At 42.8% G+C, this 21,005-nt stretch overlaps 2 protein-coding genes across 14 annotated transcripts in view; one reads left to right on the forward strand and one right to left on the reverse strand.

The window, feature by feature from the left end:
• Window positions 1-21,005, reverse strand: part of LOC1271194 (protein yippee-like) — a 93,618-nt gene that overhangs the window by 14,411 nt on the left and 58,202 nt on the right. For 4 of the 13 annotated variants that reach the window (XM_061656140.1, XM_061656142.1, XM_061656141.1 and 1 more), the window contains one exon: window positions 6,214-6,298. The exons of 8 other annotated variants lie outside the window; for them this stretch is intronic. The gene's annotated coding sequence lies outside the window, so the exon portion shown is untranslated. Of the gene's footprint in view, window positions 1-6,213; window positions 6,299-14,159; window positions 14,235-21,005 lie in introns of all 13 variants that reach the window. One more of the 13 variants, XM_061656139.1, reaches the window with a different exon arrangement.
• Window positions 10,195-13,499, forward strand: LOC1271193 (UDP-glycosyltransferase UGT5). The gene is made up of 3 exons (XM_309943.6): window positions 10,195-10,622; window positions 10,692-11,109; window positions 11,175-13,499. The coding sequence occupies exons 1-3, from the start codon at window positions 10,376-10,378 to the stop codon at window positions 12,055-12,057; spliced, it is 1,548 nt and encodes a 515-aa protein (XP_309943.5). The 5' UTR covers window positions 10,195-10,375; the 3' UTR covers window positions 12,058-13,499.

Genomic DNA, 21,005 nt, shown 5'->3' on the forward strand with positions numbered 1-21,005 from the left:
ACATATATAGGTTGAGCGGGCTTGCCTATGTGCGTTAGTGTGGGGTTTTGTTGGTATTGCCTCCGTACGTATGGTGCGCGGTTCGCAGTTGTTTGTTGTTGTTTTGGTTTACATTTTTTATGCTATTAGTTCTGCCCTTAATTTGCTTACGCGCGTTTACACCACGATGATCCACTTTAGGAATCAACTGTTTTTTTTTCGCTCCATGATTATTCCCCTCTCGACGATTGAAGGGTTTCCTTACTCGCGTATGCCATTGGAGATGTCTTTGTCGGTGTACTAAAATCTAATCCAATCTGTGCGGTCTGTAAGGTGAGGTAAGCCGACGGAAGTTTTAGTGTTTGAATTTTCGTTCGTCAAACCAAAACAACAATTATGACGTCTGCTAAGAAAATGAACTGCCTTGGTAGATTTTTAATCTATTTCTGGTCACATTAGTACATCATCCAAGCGTACTTTCTACCCTTCCCATACACGTGCCCCTTCTATTACAACACACACACACACATATATAATGATTCAAATGAACCACAAACGCCATGAATGCCAAAATAAAAAAGGCAACAATTTGGCAATGATCTTGACAGTGAAAAATTAAAAATACATCGCTAACAACCAAGGCGAGAAAGGGAACGACGGGAAACGGAACAGTTACGTAATGGATTGTAGTTTCGCATTTTTTATTTTATTGCCTCCTGTTGCAGCACGAAACAGCTGCTGTCGTGGACCTTTCTGATTTTGCGTCACATGTTAAGCAATTTCCATACGCAAAAAAGGAACGAGTAACCGTTTTGCCGTCCACAAAAAAAGAAAGAAATACAAAGAAACCTTATGTTTGATTAAAGAAACAACATTTACAGGGTTTCGAATCATATGCGGGAATAGATCAATCACTTAGGGGAATGTTGCAAATCGGTAGGGGAATATTGCATGCAAGCTTTGGAAGTTTGCAATCATATAGGGGAGTGTTGCAATCGATTAGGGGAATTTTCCTGTGGAGCTGTCATCAGACTGTGTGTGCCGGTGTAAAAAGCTTTGAATTGATACCGATGATGTTTTTTTTTTTAACATTATTTGGAGTTGTTTTCGTGTGGGATTCAGCTGATAACACACAAGATAAACTAAATAAATCCTGCTGCGTGGCCATAATTAAACATGATAAGTTAGTAAGATTGACGAAAATATGTTGAGGTATTTACAGCGGCACCCATAGTCTGATGACAGCTTCACAGTATTATGTGATACATTTTTATGAGACTTGGAATTAATAAACCACGTTAACTACATAGTAAATTTTATTGAAATTTCTAACATAAATGGCTAAAAATTTCATTATGAAACTGGCTAGCTGAAACGCCAATATACTGTTCTGAGCAGTATTTTTGGAAAATCCGCAAGCGCACGAACTACCCTCTCAACGCAAATACCGCTGCAAAGAAAGAGACGATGAAATTAAACCACATTTCATCGGTCGCAACTAAAACATCGTGATCGTCCTACATTTTACAGCATTTTCGAACAAACATACACACACACACGTACACCATCCCACGAAAACAAGCACTCTCCCGAACAAGTCAATAATTGGATCCACCCTAACCTAGCCAGTTGTTAGATGGCTTAACCTCCGTCGGTTTCGTGCCTTCCTGCTTTCCGGCACTAAGCGCAGTAATTAAACTCATCACTTGGCGATATTCTCCCTTCTCACACGTTTGGATTGAGATTCACATGGTAAAGTAAAATCAACACCCCATCTTAACCTAGGTAGAAGCAAAAGTAGGGCGCGAGGCAGGAGGTTTTAGTATATGGAAATGCACGTTACGTTTCGTGGGCAACATGTGGAAACATTTGCCACGCACACTAACCGCCATAGAACGACCCTCTTTCTCGGGACAGGTTAGCGTCAAACGTTTGCCTACTAACTAGTAGCAATTATTGGACAAATGAAAAAAGTCCTATTCACGAAATCGAATCAAAGTCGATGGATTGTCCGTTTGAAAAGATACGGCGAAGGTTTTGTAAAAGATACTTCTTTGAAGCACGGTTGTTTTTTTTGCACGAACAGAAATCATCATCATAATCAATGTAGAAAAATCGATAAAAAATTTCTTCGATTTTAATATCCTTGTCAGCTGAATAGCATAGATTACAAGATTGCCATAATAAAGAGGCGTTTAAATTGAATCAAAATGATCAAGCTTTATGCTAGACAAAAAAATGATTAAAAAAAGTAATTTTAATTTCACACATTTCTATTGAATAGATTATTTTGTATTTCAGGAAAAAAGATTGCCGAATGTGACGAAAAAGTTTCCAAAAAATTACTAAACCATTTAATTTGATTTAAAAGCAAAAGAAGCACTGCAGTATTTAAAAAACGATAAAATATCCCAGTAACATAAAGATGCTATGGTACTACTTTTTTGCACACTCTCCTCTACCGACCGTTGTTAAATTTTATCCTACAGAAACAGAGTTTGTATTTCAACCTGTGAGCGTACAAATGCAACGCTAGTAAATGCCACATAAATGCCACGCATGCAGTCCCACCAGTACCCGTCGATCGTTCAACGGCAATGTGAATGAAAAATGTATTGCCTTATTGGAATAAGCAGTGCTGGTAGCGTTGTAAAATAATAAAAACCAAACCACAATGCACAACGAACAACGCCTGCAGCTTGAGCATGGTAAAACAACAGTTATGACATTTAATGCACAACTGTTACTTCCATGCGGGTGTGAGCACTGGAAATGTAGACCATAGTGTAAGCTCTTGGCTAGCTTCTATCAGGCAGTGAGCAGGAGTACAACATTACCACAACAAACACAACAACAACGAAATCATTCTGTCAATGATAAGATTCTTTTGGTTCTAAAAACACAACTTCCTGTGGAAATTAGTACACCATGCACATTATGGAAGGTGCCAACACCTACCAAAGCAGTGGAGAAAAAAAAAGAAGGACGCCATCCTTCACTTTAACACGTCCGCGTCCGTAGATTGGGCAACAGACACAACCGCGCTCGTAAAGGAGCTAATTTTAGAAAACCGTGCGCGCTTATGCTTATGCTGCTGGCAGCATACTCCTGTGCTGGTGCTGGTCAACGCGGAAATTTCACCTTAGGAAAGGTTCTGGCGACGCGGTTTTTTTTGCGCAATACTAACCCCGGTGGTTAGGGCTTTTCGGTCCGGCCCTGGGCACAAACCGGGACCGGGAGGAGCGCGTTTGTTTTGATGATGCAACAGCACCTCTAAACGCCCTCACACTGACGCGGGCACCGTTACCACACACACATTGGCACTCGCCGTCCAGACCGACAGGCCGCGGTTTGGTTGGAGGAAATGTTCGGTAAATGAGGGCACACGTGAAGGGCACACGGTTCTGACACAGTTCTTGCCCTTTTTTTCAACATGGAAGGAGAAGCAGTCGTTTTGGGGAGGGGAAGATGTTGGTCAGATACATACCGCCGGGAAGTAGGTTATGGTGTACGTTGTGTCGAAATTATGGTATAATATTAATAGCAACTGATCCACACCAGAAGCGCTGAAGTAACATTCAAAATTATGTTTTGTAAGAGATGCAAAAGAACTTTTAATATATGTAACAAGATTAAGATTAATAGATGAGAACAAGAATATTAAGAATTTTCTAAACAACTTTAACAATGAAAATTAAATGTCATAACATGACAAAAAATAAATAAAAATAAACAAATCAATAGTATAAACAAAAAATTGGGAATAATATAGAGAACAGATAAAAAAAAAACAAAACAATTTGCAAAATAGAACGTATTCCAATAACACAATTAAATAAGCAATTTAACCTTATAACGAAAATATTTTAACTTTAATTTTAACGAACTTTGATCATAAAAATGGTGCATTCAGTGTAAAGTGAAAAAATCTCCGCCGTCCTTTACTTTTCCACACGCAATTTCAATGACGCAGGATGACGATTGCAACATGATTTTATGCAAATCTACTAAGCTCCGCGTCTAAAAACGCAACACTCTAATCGGATCTAGGCAGCGTGCGCCTAACAGCATAATATTGTACAGCTGACTGTAAGAAAATGCAAATGCACTCCACCGGTGCCGGTTTGGCGTTTGATTGGACGCTGGACATCAACACCAATTCGCCCACACGTAGGCGAGGCTGGGCACTGCACCTCAAAAAGAAGCGGGCCTGCCAATCTTCGCCCTAGAAACACGCTTGAAAAAGGAATCTAAACTCGGGTGGGTCGTTTTTTTTGTTGGTGTTGTTCAACTTTGGGGAAGGGAGAGAGGCCCGAAACGACTTGCCCTTTCGTTTGGTCCGGCGACACTAAACGGCCCTAGACAACCCACTGGCCGTTGGTGAGCGATGCTGTGAAGGCTTATGGGGGATTTAGGGAACCGGTTTGCGGCGTGTTTTGCAATATTTTCAACGACCGTGCGCACGGAACGTAGGTGTGAATGGTCTTTTCATAGTAGTAGCAGCATTAGGTGTAGGGCGTTAGGTTATAGCAATGAATAAGAACTGCTTTAGAAGACATTAGCAGTAGCAGGAGAAAAGGTGGTCCCCACTGGAAGGACTAAGGTCATAAGCATTTATTTTAGCTTTCATTAGTGTAACGCGTTACTGGATTATCATTACCTAATACCCTGGCGTACTTTCGGCGACGCAACAGAGCTTTCTTTGGCGCCGTTTTAATTATTCTCGTTTTTCTTCCTTTTTGTCGATACAATTACTACCAGAGCGCCATTTACACCGCACAAATCACAACCCAACCAGACCCAACAACGCTCTACAGCGTCATTATCGCGTGTTGCTTCTAATACGCAAATCACTAATCCGCTGAAATCCACGTGCTCGCTTGTTGGATTTTGCGTGCCGTTCAATTTACGATGCAGGCACAAACCACGGCACGTTCCGGTCCGCACATACACCCAAGCGTAGCACACACAACCCAACAACGACAACAACAAAAAAAGGTTTCGCATAAAATACTCCTAAACACTGAAGAGTTATAAAATTAATGTACCGAGAAGCGGGACGTGCGCATAATTATGCCTCGATTCCAACGCGCACTTCCAGCCACCGCTTCGATTACTACCTTCCGAAGGTTACGGGGGGCTAGTACCGTTTAAAGTGTTCTCTATGATGTGAAAGTGAAGTAGCTGGATAGCAGGGCACCGGGAGAAGAGAAAAAAAAACGACATATTTCCTGCGATGCCACTTTGATTGATGGTGTTCTGGGAGTGTGGTTGCGTTTTGCTTGCACTTTAATTTACAGTGCGTATCACAAAAAAAACATCACATGGCCCCTTTCCCTTTTAAGATCGTAGGTTGAATTTTCAGCCTGTCAGCTGTCTGCATTGTATAGCAGTTTTCGAGCAACTATCCTAGTGGGTATAGTATACAGGTGGGCTTATCCTAAGGGTAACTATTTAGAAGGCTGATTTTTAACGATTCTGCTTCTGGATGAAAATGTTAGGATTGTTTTGTGTATTCGTCAAATTACCAGAAAGCCAGTTTGAGTAAAAGTTTTCACCCGTCCTGTCAAAAAGCGATTTTGAAATTTGGTTATAATTTTGATTCTGGTGAAATTTGGTTGTATATTACACCACCTGATCTCTTTAATGCACCTTGGGATAAATGAAAACACGACCTTGTTTTGACATCTTTTCGAGCAGGTACTCGAATCTAATTCTAGCTTTGAGGCTAAAATAATCTAGGTTAAAAATCACAGGCTAGTTTTGTGTGTAGTTTTGTATGGAGTGTTGACATGATTTCAGCCGCCAACTGTTAAGCTCCATAAAAAAACTGGCTAGTATCGCAAAAGGCCCCATTGTTAAAAATATGTATAAGACAACAATTATTTCAAAAAATAACTTGAAGCGTTATAATTTGCTTGATATGCATTAAACAGATTATGACACGTTAAACATCAAATAAGCATAAATAAAAAGAAAAATTATGTTCCAAACAAATGTAGTGTATTCATAAATATCAATTTTAATTCCACATAGTCCATACAGATACTTGCGCATACACAGGATATAATTTCCCTTTGAAAATTTTATTTAGCTTGAATTTAATTTTACACAAGCATATGGTAGGCACTGGGTCGACTTCTTTAAAACGAGTATTTTAGTATTTTTTACATAACGAGCAAATCAGAATGTGCTGAAAGTATCTCTGAAACTTCCTTTTAATTCGTTACTTACATAAGTTTTTCTCAATAGTTGACATCTAAAATGTTCCACAGCATGAAGTTCATTGAATTCCCAAGGCAACTTCCCACGCAATGCGCTGACAACAACAGATTGAAGTCATAGTATCAAGGATGACTATATGTAAACTATTTCATGATAACATTTGATATGTAAAATATCACTTGTATGATTGATACTTTCATCGTCTAATCTCTTTACGACGTGACCAACGTTCTTATGCAGTAGTTAAATTGCCAAAACAATCACTAATTGATGCTAACGTTTCATGCGTCATCTTTTTTGGCACATACTGTAGTAAACCAAGCCACATGTTTTTATTTCGGATAGCTGCTTACCTTTTACTATTTTCATCGGTTGCTTCCGACACATTGCTGGTGGATTATGATAAATCAATGTTCAGCGAAGGTGTGTAAACCCATTTCGTGCGTTTATTGCAGGCCAAGTATCTGCCTTTAAAGAGCGCAAATGCTGACAGCTTCAAACGATCTCTATCGGCCAGTAACTCCGGCACCGGGCTACACTAATTGGACCAGCCCCGCGGGCCAAACGGCGTAGTGGCGCGGTGGACACTTCAAGCGAAATGTCCCCCTGCCCGCTGGGCCGTTTTCCTTTTTATGCTTTGAGCGCCTTTTACCTCCCGGCAAAGGTGTCATTCAACCGGCGTTTCCGTGCGACGGCAAAGACAACGAGTCTGCCGGCACTTGTGCGGCGTTCCAAAAATAGCCCCTTTACTTCCGCGGTGAAGATGATGGACAGCACAACACAAAGCTGACAGCGGGATGACACAAACGGCGACAGAACCGTGTCAGACAGAACATTGTGACAAAGCCTAAGGTAAGGAACTACCCGAACTCACACACACATACAAACAAATCTTCTTCTGGAGCATGGCCTTATCCGGCGTTCCGGGAGCATAAGAGAGTTGATTTTGGCACGACCTGCTTGCTTGGTTGCTGACTGAGTGTTGCTAATCTGTATTCCATCCGGAATGAGATCAACGAACCGACGAGCCCTCTCTATCTCTCTCATTAACGGAACAACTTCCCTAAATGTTCGATGTAGCGAGTCTAAAAAAACTAACCTTCCCTAAGGACCGTAATCACGTTCGTGTGAGTGTGTTTATTGTTCGGAAATTGATTGGAATTTTTAATTTTCATTCTTTTTCAACGGAATTTTGATTTTCGTTAGGACGGCACTCGGCTTTCGGCAGCGAAACAGAGAAAGAAACTAATTCGTGTTATACTCTTCAACGTTCTACCATGTTAAGGTTCTTACCAGTGAGGGTAAAGCGGTAACCAAAGCTGAGGTTAGCAAGACACCGGATATATTTCGAATAGAAGCCCGTTAGCGAGCCGTTATGGAGCCAACTGCTGGCAAGAATTCGTTGTAATCGATGCAGAAATTGTATTACTAGTTGCCACAGTAGTATGTCTACCACGTAGCTTTGATTTCAGAATCGGTACAATTTCATGAAACGATAAGTCGTTCGGGCACCATCCCCAAAGGTACGTCAGAAAGTGTACATTAATTAGAATAATAAATCAATCTAACTAGAAACTATCCCAAAATCGTAGGTAAAGAAGTAGGGGATGGGAGAGCGTCTATTAATAGCTTCGTTCCCTCGTTCCGATGGGCGGTAAAAATAGGGCAGAACCGTAAATGCTATAATATTCAGTTACACCACCATGTCTGGCCCATTCAGCGTGCCCACGGCGCAATATAGCAGCAGAAGAAGCCAAACGGACTCGTCTAATTTTATCAGACCTAACACGGTGACCGTACCGTACCCGAGTGCCGTGGCGCAAGCGTTACCATCTTCCCTGTTCTAGCGCCTCCAAACGTTTGGGGAGGAAACTTCCCTACCCTCGGTTGGGTGACTCCCCAAAAGTGCATCACGTAATCCAATTAACGACTTCGACCAAGCTAGCACACACACACACACACAAGAGCACATTGCGCCCGAGGGCTGTGGCGTAGCAGCATGTAGGACCCGGTGTACAGTGTGAAAGTTTCATTTTCATTCTTGCCGAGAACCACCTTCGGGAGCTTTTTTCTCAGACCTTCCAGGCTACGTTAGGACGAGCTGGGACGTCAAACCAGGTAATGCAATACTGACGTTGATTGACATAGCCCACTTCTAGCTTCGACAGTACGGCTACGGTAGCAACCGACCGGCCAAGTGATTGAAATCGAAACCAGGTACCAGGTCGTTCAGGTCAGGGACATTCTTGGGGGGAGGATAGCGTGGCGGACGGGTTGGATGCAATAAACCGGGACAAACAAATTAAAGCAAGCTGATTTCGTGCCTTCCAAAGCTTTGGTAACAGGTGCTTCGCCGTGGTCCGAGAACGGTTCAATTTATACATATTATAATGACGTCTTTCACGCTCCCGCGCGACGCAATTTCCGAAAGCAAAGTAACGAACACGCGATGGTTTGAATAATTACTGCTGCCTTGATCGCCCTGATTGGTGAAGTCAGATTTATCGTTCGCCCCTAAAGGTAGGCAACGGTACCACCGTACCACGAGAGAAAAAAACCCACAAAAAGCGTGTAACCCAAACGCGTGATCGCAAATTCGAAACGTGTAAGCACATCACGTACTTATTCCGTATTCCCAGGGAATGAAAGCGAACGCGCTCGCGCGTGTGTGTGTGTGTTTGAAAGGATACACATTTAATATATTTTATTCCCATACCTCCATGGTTGCATGTGCGCACTATTGCGAAATTTTGGTACAATGAGGTGGAGCTGCACGATAGAACGATGGTTCATGAAAACGTTCTGATTGTAGGAGAAGGATGACAAAATGAAGAGCGCAAAAATAAACGCTCCACGTGTGTGGATGATGTAAATTTTATCCAATATCTGCTGGCAGCTCCGAGCCGTTGGTAAGCCACGAATCAGATCTATGGCAAGCACACCGCTTCTAGCAGACATGCCGACAGTTACCTACCACATCGCACCACACACATATCATGTGGTACCACGAATGTGAAATCAATACTGCACACTGCCTGAGACACTGGTGCTATTTATGCAGGGAATAATAACCTGCATACATACATTTCGCGGTGTACAGTATCCGTCACGTCGCGTCCTTTCTATGCCCGATGGATCGATTGGGCTTAAGTAGAATCTTCCCTCCCGGCGACAGGATGGCGCGATGAATATCGAGAAGGCCCATCGTCCCACTTTTCTATCCATTCAAGACATTCTCAGGTGGATTTCCAGCATTGAAGAATGGAAATTTGACACCACTGCACTGCACTGGAGGTTGTCCCTTAACAAAAGAAACAGTATAACACTGTACACGAGGGGAGGCAGACATCTTCATATTGGCTTCCCACGAAAGGCCCGCATCTTTTTGCAAGCCCACATGACGTGACAGTTTTTTGGATTTGAGTGTTCTTGTCACGAACCAGTATCAGCCACGCGCCCCAGGTCAGATATGGGATGAAATGAATCAGCTGTTCTGTCTGTGAAATGACCAATGTGTTTGAGGTCTAGACAAGGCGATAAGATAGCGTGCAGTGTTCTCACATAATCATCTCAGCTTCCCGGAGTAGTAGTGTTGGTACAAGCGGACAGATTGTGTTTCATATAATCTATACACTACTACTTAATGTCCAGTACCGACTGTGCAGGGTTTCTCTTATCGTAAAAAAGTTAGAGACACTCCCCCGCTTCTGTGATTTTGAGATACATCTAGTCTACATTTTGGTGATCTTCGTGTAGTAGCTGAAAAGTAAGCACCTAGGTTTCTTCTAAATACGTCACCTGATAAAGGGTTTGTATTATTAAGAATGCTTAAAAAGACCACATTTTAAGTAGTTCAAATGTAGCTTGATGACTTTCAAGACCCGTAAAAAAAACGGACAGCTATAAAAAGAGTAGCCAACCCTGCAATCGTTTCCATTGCAAATTGAATGCTTCACGCTTACATAAAATTTACCTCCCCGAGGTCAGTAATCAACGGCGCTGTTCCGCATCTTACAATCTATATCACTGATAAAACGTACCCTGCTGCTGTTCTGACACGCTATAAAGTATACTTTTCAACCAGCCAGACGCGTTAGTTTCCCTCTGGAGACCCGTCAGTGAAGTAGTGCACAGTTTAACATAGTATTATCGTAAGCCTAACCCTATAGATATGGCTAAAGTCGACCGGGTGTTTATATGTGTGGCCTTGTCGTTGTTCGTGTTCCCGCTAGCTTCTAGCTACAGAATATTGGGCATCAATACCAGCCCTAGCCGATCGCATGTGATTGTGCAGGATGCTCTTATGAAAGAGTTGGCACGCCGGGGCCATCACGTCACGATGGTGAGTCCTTACCCCGAGCCGGAACGGATACCGAACTATCGAAAAATTACGATCCCCATCGATCCATGGGCAACAGGTAGTACCGAGCAACTGAAAGACATCTCTCGAATGTAATTACAAGTATTTCTCTGCTTCTGATTTAAAGATTTCACGAAAATCATCTTCGAAAACACCAACTCCCGATGGTTGATGATGCAGATGATGCCATACATGCTGCGTGCCAGTGCCGTTCCGGTTAATAAAACGCTACGCTCGCCAGAGGTTCAGAGTGTGCTAAAAGAACCGGAGGGATTCGATCTGCTCATTACCGGGATCATGACAGATGCTGCATTCGGTGTGAGTCACCAGCTTGGCTGTCCGACGGTAGTGGTATGCCCGAATGCAGCGATGGCGGTCGTGAACGATTTAGTGGGCAATCCAACACCGATCTCCACCATTCCCAACATGATGCTGGGTTTGACGCATCCAATGTCGTTCCGAGATCGGCTGGCAAACCTTGGTGGATTCTTTTTTGATGAGATTTTTTCGTTCGTGTGGAAGTACTATCAGCGGCAAACCTACGAGTAAGAAACATTGGGCGAGCATTATCATGAGATCTGATAACAGGATGCGTTCTCCGTCATTTCAGAGAGCATTTCCCACCGGGACAGTACCCATCGTACGAAGCTGTTCGGAAGAATGTTTCCCTCGTGTTCTTGAATCACCACTTCACCAAAGGTTCTCCACGACCGTACGTACCAGCGATGATTGAGGTTGGTGGATTGCAGATCAAAGACAAACCTTCACCCCTGCCCGAAGACGTGCGCCAGTGGATAGAAGGCGCGGAGGAGGGAGTTATCTTTTTCAGCCTCGGCACCAATCTGTTCAGCTCTTCCATGCCGCCGGAGATGCTGAGTGCAATACTGCAAACATTCCGCACGCTGAAGCAACGCATCATCTGGAAATGGGACACACAGGACATGCCGAACAAACCGGCCAACGTGATGCTGAAGGATTGGCTACCGCAGGACGACATTCTCGCCCATCCGAACGTGCGGCTGTTTATCATGCACGGTGGATTGGGCGGCATTGCGGAGGCACTGTTCCACGGGGTACCGCTCGTCGGCATACCGATGTTCGGCGATCAGCCCGTCAATCTGGCCAAGGTTGAAAAGGAAGGCTGGGCATACGTTCTGAAGCACACCGAGGTCACGGTGGAGACGTTCTCGAAGGCGGTTAATGAAGTGCTGCACAATCCACGCTATCGGGACAGTGTGCAGCGATTGTCCGAGCTGTTTCGGGATCGACCCCAAAGTGCCATGGATACGGCCGTGTACTGGACTGAGTATGTCATACGGCACAAGGGAGCGCCTCATCTACGATATCCGGGAGCGGATATGAACTTTTTCAAGCGCCATTCGTTGGACGTGTTGGCGTTGTTGGGACTAGTGGCAATTGTGATCTTCAAGGTATTCCAGTTTGGTTTTAGGCTGTGTTGCAGAAGAAAAGTGATCAAATTGAAGCGGCAATAGAATCAGAGGAGTGTTTGTTTGCAATAAGAAAGCCCAAATAAGTATTTTACCTTACGCAAGATGCCGAGCAGTAATAGGATATTTCTTAAAATAGACACCCACGCTATTAGCAACCTGCGTGTTTAGTAGCTCTCAGCAATATCTAAGCAAATGTGCCAAACGCAAACGTGAGCAAATTGATATTCATTCCCATTAGGATTTATTAACAGCGGCGCACAGAACCATCAATCGTGAAACGAAAACTTAATTCGGTATATGACAAAACGCCTGCAGCGCGGTGTCTGATTTCAGACGGCTTGATTTAACATTCACAGCCAGTAGAAACCGGAGAACGTGCCATTACCGCATGTTGGTGCTATTCTCCTTTTCCAGTCCGAGTGAAATCTCCTGATCCGGGAGACAGTCAAACAAAAAAATTAAAAAAAACACATATCGGAAAGATATAAGGAGCCAAAGTATTAAGCTGATCAGAAACGCTTAAAAAATAGGTTCACCTGTTCACAAAAACCGGTTGCCGGTCGCGCAGATATTAGAAATCTGTCGTCAGAAATTGCCCAAGCGTGGAATGGATCTACGAATTGGATCTAGGAATTGTTCTTTACAAGGGGTAAAACAGAGATGTCAAACCAAAAGTCGGACATATTTCACAATATTAAATGGTAGTTAATGAAATTTCTTTCAGCGTTGAAATGAATTACTTATTTGAAGAGTCTTCACGCCTTGATTTGCATAATCGTGCCTCAAACAGCTTTGACACCTCCGATGTATAGAAACTACTTGCGAAAATAAACTTCTAAACAAAACTCCACAATCGTAAGCTGCCATCAGTTTTCAAGTTAAATGAAATAAGTCACCAATCACGCTCCAACAAGCTTTGCAGCCCGTTTGATCTATCGAACCCATTCATTTGTCATGTATCTTGCGAGTTGTTGAGTTATTAGTTGAAGAGTTATTAAGCGGATGGCGTCGCCAGAGCTCAGAATGTGTCTGTGTGTGTGTGTGTGTCACGATGTGTGCCGGAAAGCGTGGGTTTCATGTTAGCATGCACAATCAGCAGGGTAGTCAACCGATATGAGCGTTGATGTATAAAGAGAAAAAAAAAGTTTGCGACACACGATTGAACTGTTGATTTGAGATTGACGTGACACAGGCTAGCCGGTTTTGGTGTGTAATGTAATCAATACAAAAAAGAAAAGAAACTCAAACACTTCTAACTAAATCCTTCTGGAGAGTAGCTGAAAACCGGTACCCATAGAATCATGGCACAATAGAGAAAACAGCACCGAATCGATTGGCACACTGAGACAGGTGAATGGACTGGCGGCTTTTTTGGTGTGCGGTAAAGCAACTAGTCTGTACCGTGTGTTCGGGCTTTCGAGCTCAACTGTAAGTAGTGGCGGAGAACTGATAAATAAACAATGTCAACGACCGGCTAATGTCAATAGCAACTGTATTGAACTTTCTTTCACTATTGACGAACAAACATACACACACAAACTTAGCATGTCTCTTGGTAGCAAAACGATTATCCCATCACAAGTACTCAGCACGTAAACGCATGTTACGATCCGGCATTTGAAGCACTGATCGATTGAAGTGCATAATTTATGACAACTTCCTGTACCGCCTTATGGTACTTCTTTGCAAGCCACTCGAGGTACCCGAGGTACAATTATTTGCCATCCTGCTTTAAATGCGCGTCATTTGCACGTCACTTTTAGTGGTGAAATTGCACCTACAGTGTAAATACGATTCTTCAACTCTCTCGGGATCGAGTGGAGAAGACGTCAAGTGTTGAATGTTATAATTTGGTGCGAATCGAGACGAAACGAAACAAAATAAATATTAAAAAAAAACTTGATTTACATTTTACAAGAGGATATTGAAAAAAAGAACTCTTTGGTGAGAGTGTCGTGACTTCGAGTTCGCTTTTCCAAAGTATTACCAAGGTGTTCTAGTTAATCCCTGCAGTAAATTAAAGCTATTTCGATAACCATTTAAATTGAATGATGCTTAACTGACTGAGGATAATTAAAATGCTTGTACCACAGAGCAAGCAATTCAATAGATGACACCGACACTAGCTGTACCCTACCACTTACCAGATTCATTAATTCAAACTGTCACTGGAAGAATCAGTTCAACTCCAATGACTTTTTCAAGCCACGAGAACGTACCTGTGAAGGAAGAGAGAAGAAAATAGATTTCACTTTAATCGCATTTAGACACAGCAAAATTTTTAACACAGCATTTAGACATTTTGAACGAAGTTGGACAATTTGTGATGTCTAGTGGGCAATAGAGAGAAATAGAAACGCTTGATTGCCTCTCAGCATGTACAAATCTTTCATGTGATGCGGCTATTACGAAGCATGTATTCGCCCAAAATTCTCTAAGAAGAAAGTTGATGACTAAACAATAAAACAATACATTCTTAATCTGCGGCTGCGTAACGACTCTTTCACTCTTCGTCAAATAAACACCACGTGAACAGTTAACCCAACAAACGTACCTCCACGACGTATGTATTAAAACACCTGAAACGCTCGAAAGAACTAATCCAAGGAAAAGCGGCGAACATGTAGTGCAACTCATTTAACGTTATTTGTGCTTTGCTTTCGATCTAGAATTTTACGACGTTCTCCTGTGGATCGTTAATGTTTTTTTTTCCTTCGTCCAGAAAAGTTACGATCGTTTACCTTCGAGTCTGTAAAGAAAAAAGTCCAAGATAAGAACCAGTGATCAAGTTGCTTTAGTGCAACCCGTGCCACTATCCCAAAAAAAGCTGTTCTGGCGTTAAAGCCAATGAACTCTTTGGTGGTGCGCGGATGGCTTTGGAGAAGTAAGTTTCTGCCTTTTTTTTTTTGGCGTTCGCTCACTCGACTGTAAAATATAATAAAACCACCGCCTCCAAAATGATTCCGACAACGCATCCCAGCTCCGCTCTACTGGAGTCATCCGGCGGTAAACGGTGGTTTGTGAAATGCAGAGCACCGGTTTAAAACCTACACCACCACTATTACGAGGAGGCGTTCTTCATCCATTTCCAAAATGATGCGTCGCGTCGCAATCTGCACCTTTACACTTTAAAGGTTGAATCTGATATCTACTGGACGCACGCTAATGGGCGGTTTTCATGATGAGGTTTTTTTTATACTATCAACCATAAATTAAAACTCTACGCGTGGTTTATTTAGCCAGTGTATCGATACCAGGGAAGGAAGTAGAGCATGTGTAAAAAGAATGCTCCAATTGAGCAGCAGGCAATATTTTATTTGCACTGCCAATGCTGCTGAACTCATCCACCGAATGAGAATGAAGAATTTTTATGATTATTGTGCAGCTTTTAGAAGGATTATCTGATGCACTGCTTTCCAGCTGGTTTGTACCGTGCCTCAACACTTCAACCGAGCTGTGCAGAAAATCGCACCTCTTTTTATTCTTTGCACCCGACCAAGCGGACCTCGATTAATTTCCTGCAGCAGATTGCACAAGGTTCGCGGTGTATTATAATCTGGTTCCGTAGATGCGTGAAGAAACACGATTTCTTCATAACCTAACATTATGGCTACATGAGGCGGCGCGCGGCAAGGTTGCAAGAGTCCGCGGAAGTTAGCATCTTTCTCCCACTTTCCCAGCCCAGCTGGACAAACCCGAAACGTGTCCAAGTGAAACGATTTGCAATGCCTGACCGAGAAGGAATGCCAACACATAACTTCAACGGTGAAGGTCGTCATCATTGAACGTACCGCGCCAGTCTGCAGAAGAGTACGCTCTTCGACGTGAGTTTCAAGTTGTTTAAAGTACAACGTACAACGGGGAATGCTTGCCAGCTTGAAGATTCCACATACAAAAAACAATCTCAAACCACAACACCATCCCTGCGAGTGTGGACACTAATGATCATGAATGTTGCATTTTACTTATCGACCGAGCATATCGTAATGTGGATTATAGAGTGTGGGCAATGCTCTTTGCGATCCATTTGCATTAACGGCGTACGATTAATCCCGTAGCGATTAAGAGCTATTCTTAAGTGCTTCAATGGAATGATTATCGATTACCTGTCCATGCGATGTTTTTATTCCTCAATCAACGCCACGAACAGCAAAAGAAGATGAATAAGGCAGAACGATTTATAGTTTTTTTTTTACAAGTGGTAAATAGAACGATAATGTATGGCCTAACTTTGTTCTTTCTGTTGTTCTTTGTACTTTTGTTAGAAGTGCAGCATATTTTTACCTATTCATCAAAATTTTAAATTAAGTCTTTCCATTTACCAAAAGCAGGTAAATAATATGCATTATCCATGAAAGTGTACATTTTTAATGAGCATTGCATATTATTGGGCGTTTTGTCAAACACGCCCAATAGTATGCAATTTGCATCTCAACAATCAAAAGCTCATTGTCTTTTTATCTTCAAAAATGCCTTTAGAAATACGTCTTGAGAGGATTTTTAGAGCAACTCCTTCAAAGCCTTTAAATGCCTAACTATCGGCACGGTACGTCTGGTATTTTATTAAACCACAGTAGCTCAGTATCATACACTCCGCGCTACCCTTATTACAAGCCCATTACAACGGTAAGGAACATGATTCAATTTACCCACAGCCCCAATTGCTTGCTAAATAAAATATGAGACAACCATTTTTTTATCTTCGAATTCTCTAACTAAATGAAACAAAACACCTATCGAAGGGCAATTCTACTGACCGGCCGTTGTGTCTTCTCTCCTTCTTCACACGCGCAAACAAAAATGTTCACAGAGGGTAGGCACTTTTATACCTCCTCCTCTCAACGAGGCCTTACAAACCCCCACCGGGTATTACCGACCACGATACCACCGGAAAAAATAACCCCCAAACACCAAAACAACGACCAGGTCCGGACCTGCTTTCGATAAAATGAAATTTTCAGACCAATTTAAGCGAGAACCTTCCTGCATATACGGACTACTGCACTCCACCTGCGACAGGCACCGCGCGCGCGCCTCATGCGAAGGTCGCACTCAACACGGGCTACGGTGTGGGTTGAAGCCTCCTTAGGGCGTTGTTTGGTGAGCTCTTCGCTTGGACTGTTTGCGGTATTATTCATATGCGAGGTAGCGGAATATGCAAACAAACGAGAGAGAGAGAAAAAAACACACCCATTGCTCCCATGTTACCTTCATGTGCAGCACCTTTCAAACGCACAAACGTAATGTGGGGTGTGAGGACTTCTTTAAGAACACCGTTTGGTAGAGCCAACCATCCCGTCACGAAGCTGCGGTGGACTTCAGCTTTAATGACAAAGATTCCCAAACCGGTTCGAAAATTAAACCTCACGCTAATTCTACTGTACCTTTCATTGTACTTGGAGCATATGTTTCCATAAGCTATTGGGTGCTGGTTGTCCGGAGAGGGAAAAAGGAAATATTTTTGGAAAGAAATTACATACATACACATACATTCATATGCACATACGATTGCCTATGAGGTAATGATATGGATTAAGATAATTGCACAGCCATTACCTTCAGTTCCTTACTAACTTCCCTACAGGAACACAAAACATATGGCAAGATGTTACAGCAGCACAGGTCCACCAAATTACCCAAAACAACCCTTACCAGACCGGTCCTCCGCAGCACTGGTAATTATCAAACTTGTACAAAAATGGTGCCATTGTGCAATTTTGTGTCCCGTTTCTATGCAAATGGTTAGAAATAATAGTTACGTGTGTGCGTAGTTTCTTTTCACTTCACATCTGCGCCATCTGATTCAAATGGGTAAGGGTAAAAATCGAGCATCGTACAATCTCATCCCACCGTAGCTGCCATGGTCACGATTTAAAACCCAAACTTCTTTGCGGACACACTTTTCCCACCGTGCAAACGAAACCGGCAAAACACGGATAATTTCATTCAATTATGCATTTGTAATTAACGAAATACTGGTAGCGCACATAAACGCCCCACCCCCAAGGTCCTGCTGTTTATGGCACGCTGATTATGTTGCATGCATCATTACCAGCATTGTTCGGCTGATGTGGAGCCGATGCGAGATGCGCGCGGGACAGTGTGAGCAGATGAAACGGTGAACGGCGAAAAATTTGCACTCAACAGCCACCGTTGCAATTGAAACAAGCGCGATGAACATCAGCATGAGCGCATAAAAGTGATTTAAATTGGCTTGGGCGATGGTGAGAGACCGTCGTAAAATGGTGTGTTGTGGTCATTGAAAGGTAACGCCGCTCCCGTTTGGCGAATGTGTGTGTGCTGGCTGGCGGCACACCAATATCGTTTTCAAATCGTTTCTAAACGATTGAGGGTGTTTCTTTTTCTTTCGATTCTACTTTTATTTCTTGTGTTTTGCACAAAGCGAAGATGCAACGCGAAACGTGCTCTTCCAATCGTGCTGTGCGCGAGCGCGTTTTGTTGTGATTAGGATGTTTGATAAGTTTCATTTGATTGAATATTGCCTTTTCTCTTGATGTTCTTCTTTTATTTGATCTGTCTGTTTTCATTACGTCCATTCTTGTCTTGAGCTTTTCATAACATGACAGTCAGTTTTATTCAGAATAAAAGTAGTCTTAGGTCTACTCAAGATTCGATCTTATGGCGGGAGCGTTTAAGAACATCACGTTGATGATTGTACTATACAGATGTTGCGTATGAGTCCCGTCAATAGTGAAATAAAACCTGAAAATAAAGTTCGTCTTTTGTCTTGGTATTGATTTTAGATGAGATTCTGTCCAATTTTGAGCGTAAATAATTAATTTATTAGATACAGCAAAGAACTCAGATAATTTCCATGCTACATGTCTACTCGTGAAGAAATAAAATAACTCCAATAACTTGCATACATTGTACAGCAACATACCCATACCAAATCTATATTTTCTTCTAAACTTCTGCTACAGCCCAGTATCTCACCCATCACTCAAAGCTGCAAAGCTTCTGCCAACGAAAAACACACACGCAAAGCTTTACAAAACCCATCTTTCACTCAATCTTTCTCCCGGGAACAGTCAGCTGTACGCTTCCAGCCCCTGACGGTTCTAGCAAATCGCATCCAAACTTCAAACCCAGACACATCACTGCTCCGTATGAAATTCAACCGCCATAAAACATGTTTATGATTGATGTCCGCAGCACACACGCACACGCCGTGGTCCGTGGTGTGCGCATGTGTATGCCAGTGACTCGCGGATAGAAACCCAGCGGATAGTAAGCGATGAAAACAACAAATTTTGAACGCCACCCCCGTGCTGTGAAACATTCAATCAGTGGAAAATCGAACACAATTCGCAGCGCACTCCCGGGGTGGTCTTGCGCTCGAGAAATGGGAAACTCCACCGAGGAGGCCGCTCTCCATGGACGATTCCCAGGGGGATATCGAAACATTCAGACAATGGTGCAGATTGAATCTCCTTCCCCCATCTCTTTGCCCTCCTCTCTCCCCCCCCCAAAACGAAAGGGTGCTACTCCGTCGAAAAGTCATCCACACCGATTGGTTCTGGTGATGGCAAATGAAATGGAAAAACGAGACGAAAAGAAAACCGAAACACAAAAGGGGCCTGCATCGTTCAGCGCGGGAAGAAAGAAACATTCCATTTTCCAACCTGCCCCCCCTACCCCCATGCACTTGGTGCCCGTACCCCAATCATCGGCCCCCGTCGGTGAAGGACGGCCATTTCCGTTTCGTTACTCATTCGCTCACGATCCGGTGATGATGATGATGATCCGATTCCACCGTGCCTCATCGCTCCCCGGTCGCTCGCTCAAAAGCTTGCCAATCGACCACCGGCACACCATTGTAGAGGCACGATCGGGTGGTTGTGTGAAAAGCCGTTGGCAAATGTTCATCTTCTTACTTTCATCTTACTTTTACCTTTTCCCGTTTGGTTTGAGATTCCCCCCCGGTTTCTCGAACCGTCGAAGCCTACGACCTGGAGACGTGAAAACTATAGCACACACACACACAGCCACACGGAAAAGCGTAACAAAATCGTGTGAATTCCCCGAACCGCCAAGGTGAACCACACCTCTGCTTCATCGATAGTTTTCCTTCCGTTTTTAACCCCCCTCCCCCGTGTATGGGAAAAATGCAGCAGTGTGTATGCTGAGACGATAACAAAACTACGGCAAAATATTATCCGGTGTTTTTGTTTTTCACCCACAGCATCTTGGGAAATGAATTTGCCTATCAATTGATGTAAGGTTTTAGAGGAACGCGACGCAAAACAGCAAAACTTCAAACCTTCAACCTTCCGTTTCGTACCGCGTACCGTAAAAATACAAAAGCTTTCGATCGGTGAAGCTGAAAGTGGTACAAGGGAGAAAGTGTTGGAGGTTTGCATGAAATGATCGTTTTGATGTCGGCGATCAACAGTAACGGCAGCAATTGGGATGAGGGAGGGTCTGCCAGTAATCGTGAAAGCGAAGTTGTATGGGTGTGAAAATGGCTAATGATAATGCGAACGTGCCAAAACTCTCTCAGATCACTGACTGCAGTCTACAGTTTTGGATGAAACAGATTTAATCTTAATTTTAATCCTAAAAAAGAGCGTACGAAAACCGAAACACAGTGTTAAAAGCATAAAACGTGTAGCAAAACCGGTAAAAGTCTATTATATACCAGACATTCAATATTGAAGAAAAAAAATAATAATAACTATTTCAAAACACGATAAAAAAAACACAGCAACAAACGAATGAAAAGAAAGATAAAAAACAGGACATAGCATAAAAAAAACTTTATCGCCTAAAAGTGAATGACACTATATAATGAATAAGTAACACAATAACACACATTGAAATTGCAATTTGAAAGCCAAAAACTCTCACGAAAAAAGATTACAACACGAGCAAAAACGAAACATAACAGCATAAATGACCCATGGATGAAAATAATCGATTGCTGTATAGCGAGATTACAATTAAAAACCCAACGAATCGCGCACTAT

This window comes from Anopheles gambiae, chromosome 3 (assembly GCF_943734735.2).
Source record: "Anopheles gambiae chromosome 3, idAnoGambNW_F1_1, whole genome shotgun sequence".
Taxonomy (NCBI): Eukaryota; Metazoa; Arthropoda; class Insecta; order Diptera; family Culicidae; genus Anopheles; species Anopheles gambiae.

Excerpts from the sequence above, each read along its gene's own strand:
- LOC1271193 (XM_309943.6), top strand. The coding sequence starts at position 10,376 with ATGGCTAAAGTCGACCGGGTGTTTATATGTGTGGCCTTGTCGTTGTTC. Across the intron at positions 10,623-10,691 it reads CATCGATCCATGGGCAACAG|ATTTCACGAAAATCATCTTC; the intron begins GTAGTACCGAGC and ends TCTGATTTAAAG. Across the intron at positions 11,110-11,174 it reads TATCAGCGGCAAACCTACGA|AGAGCATTTCCCACCGGGAC; the intron begins GTAAGAAACATT and ends CCGTCATTTCAG.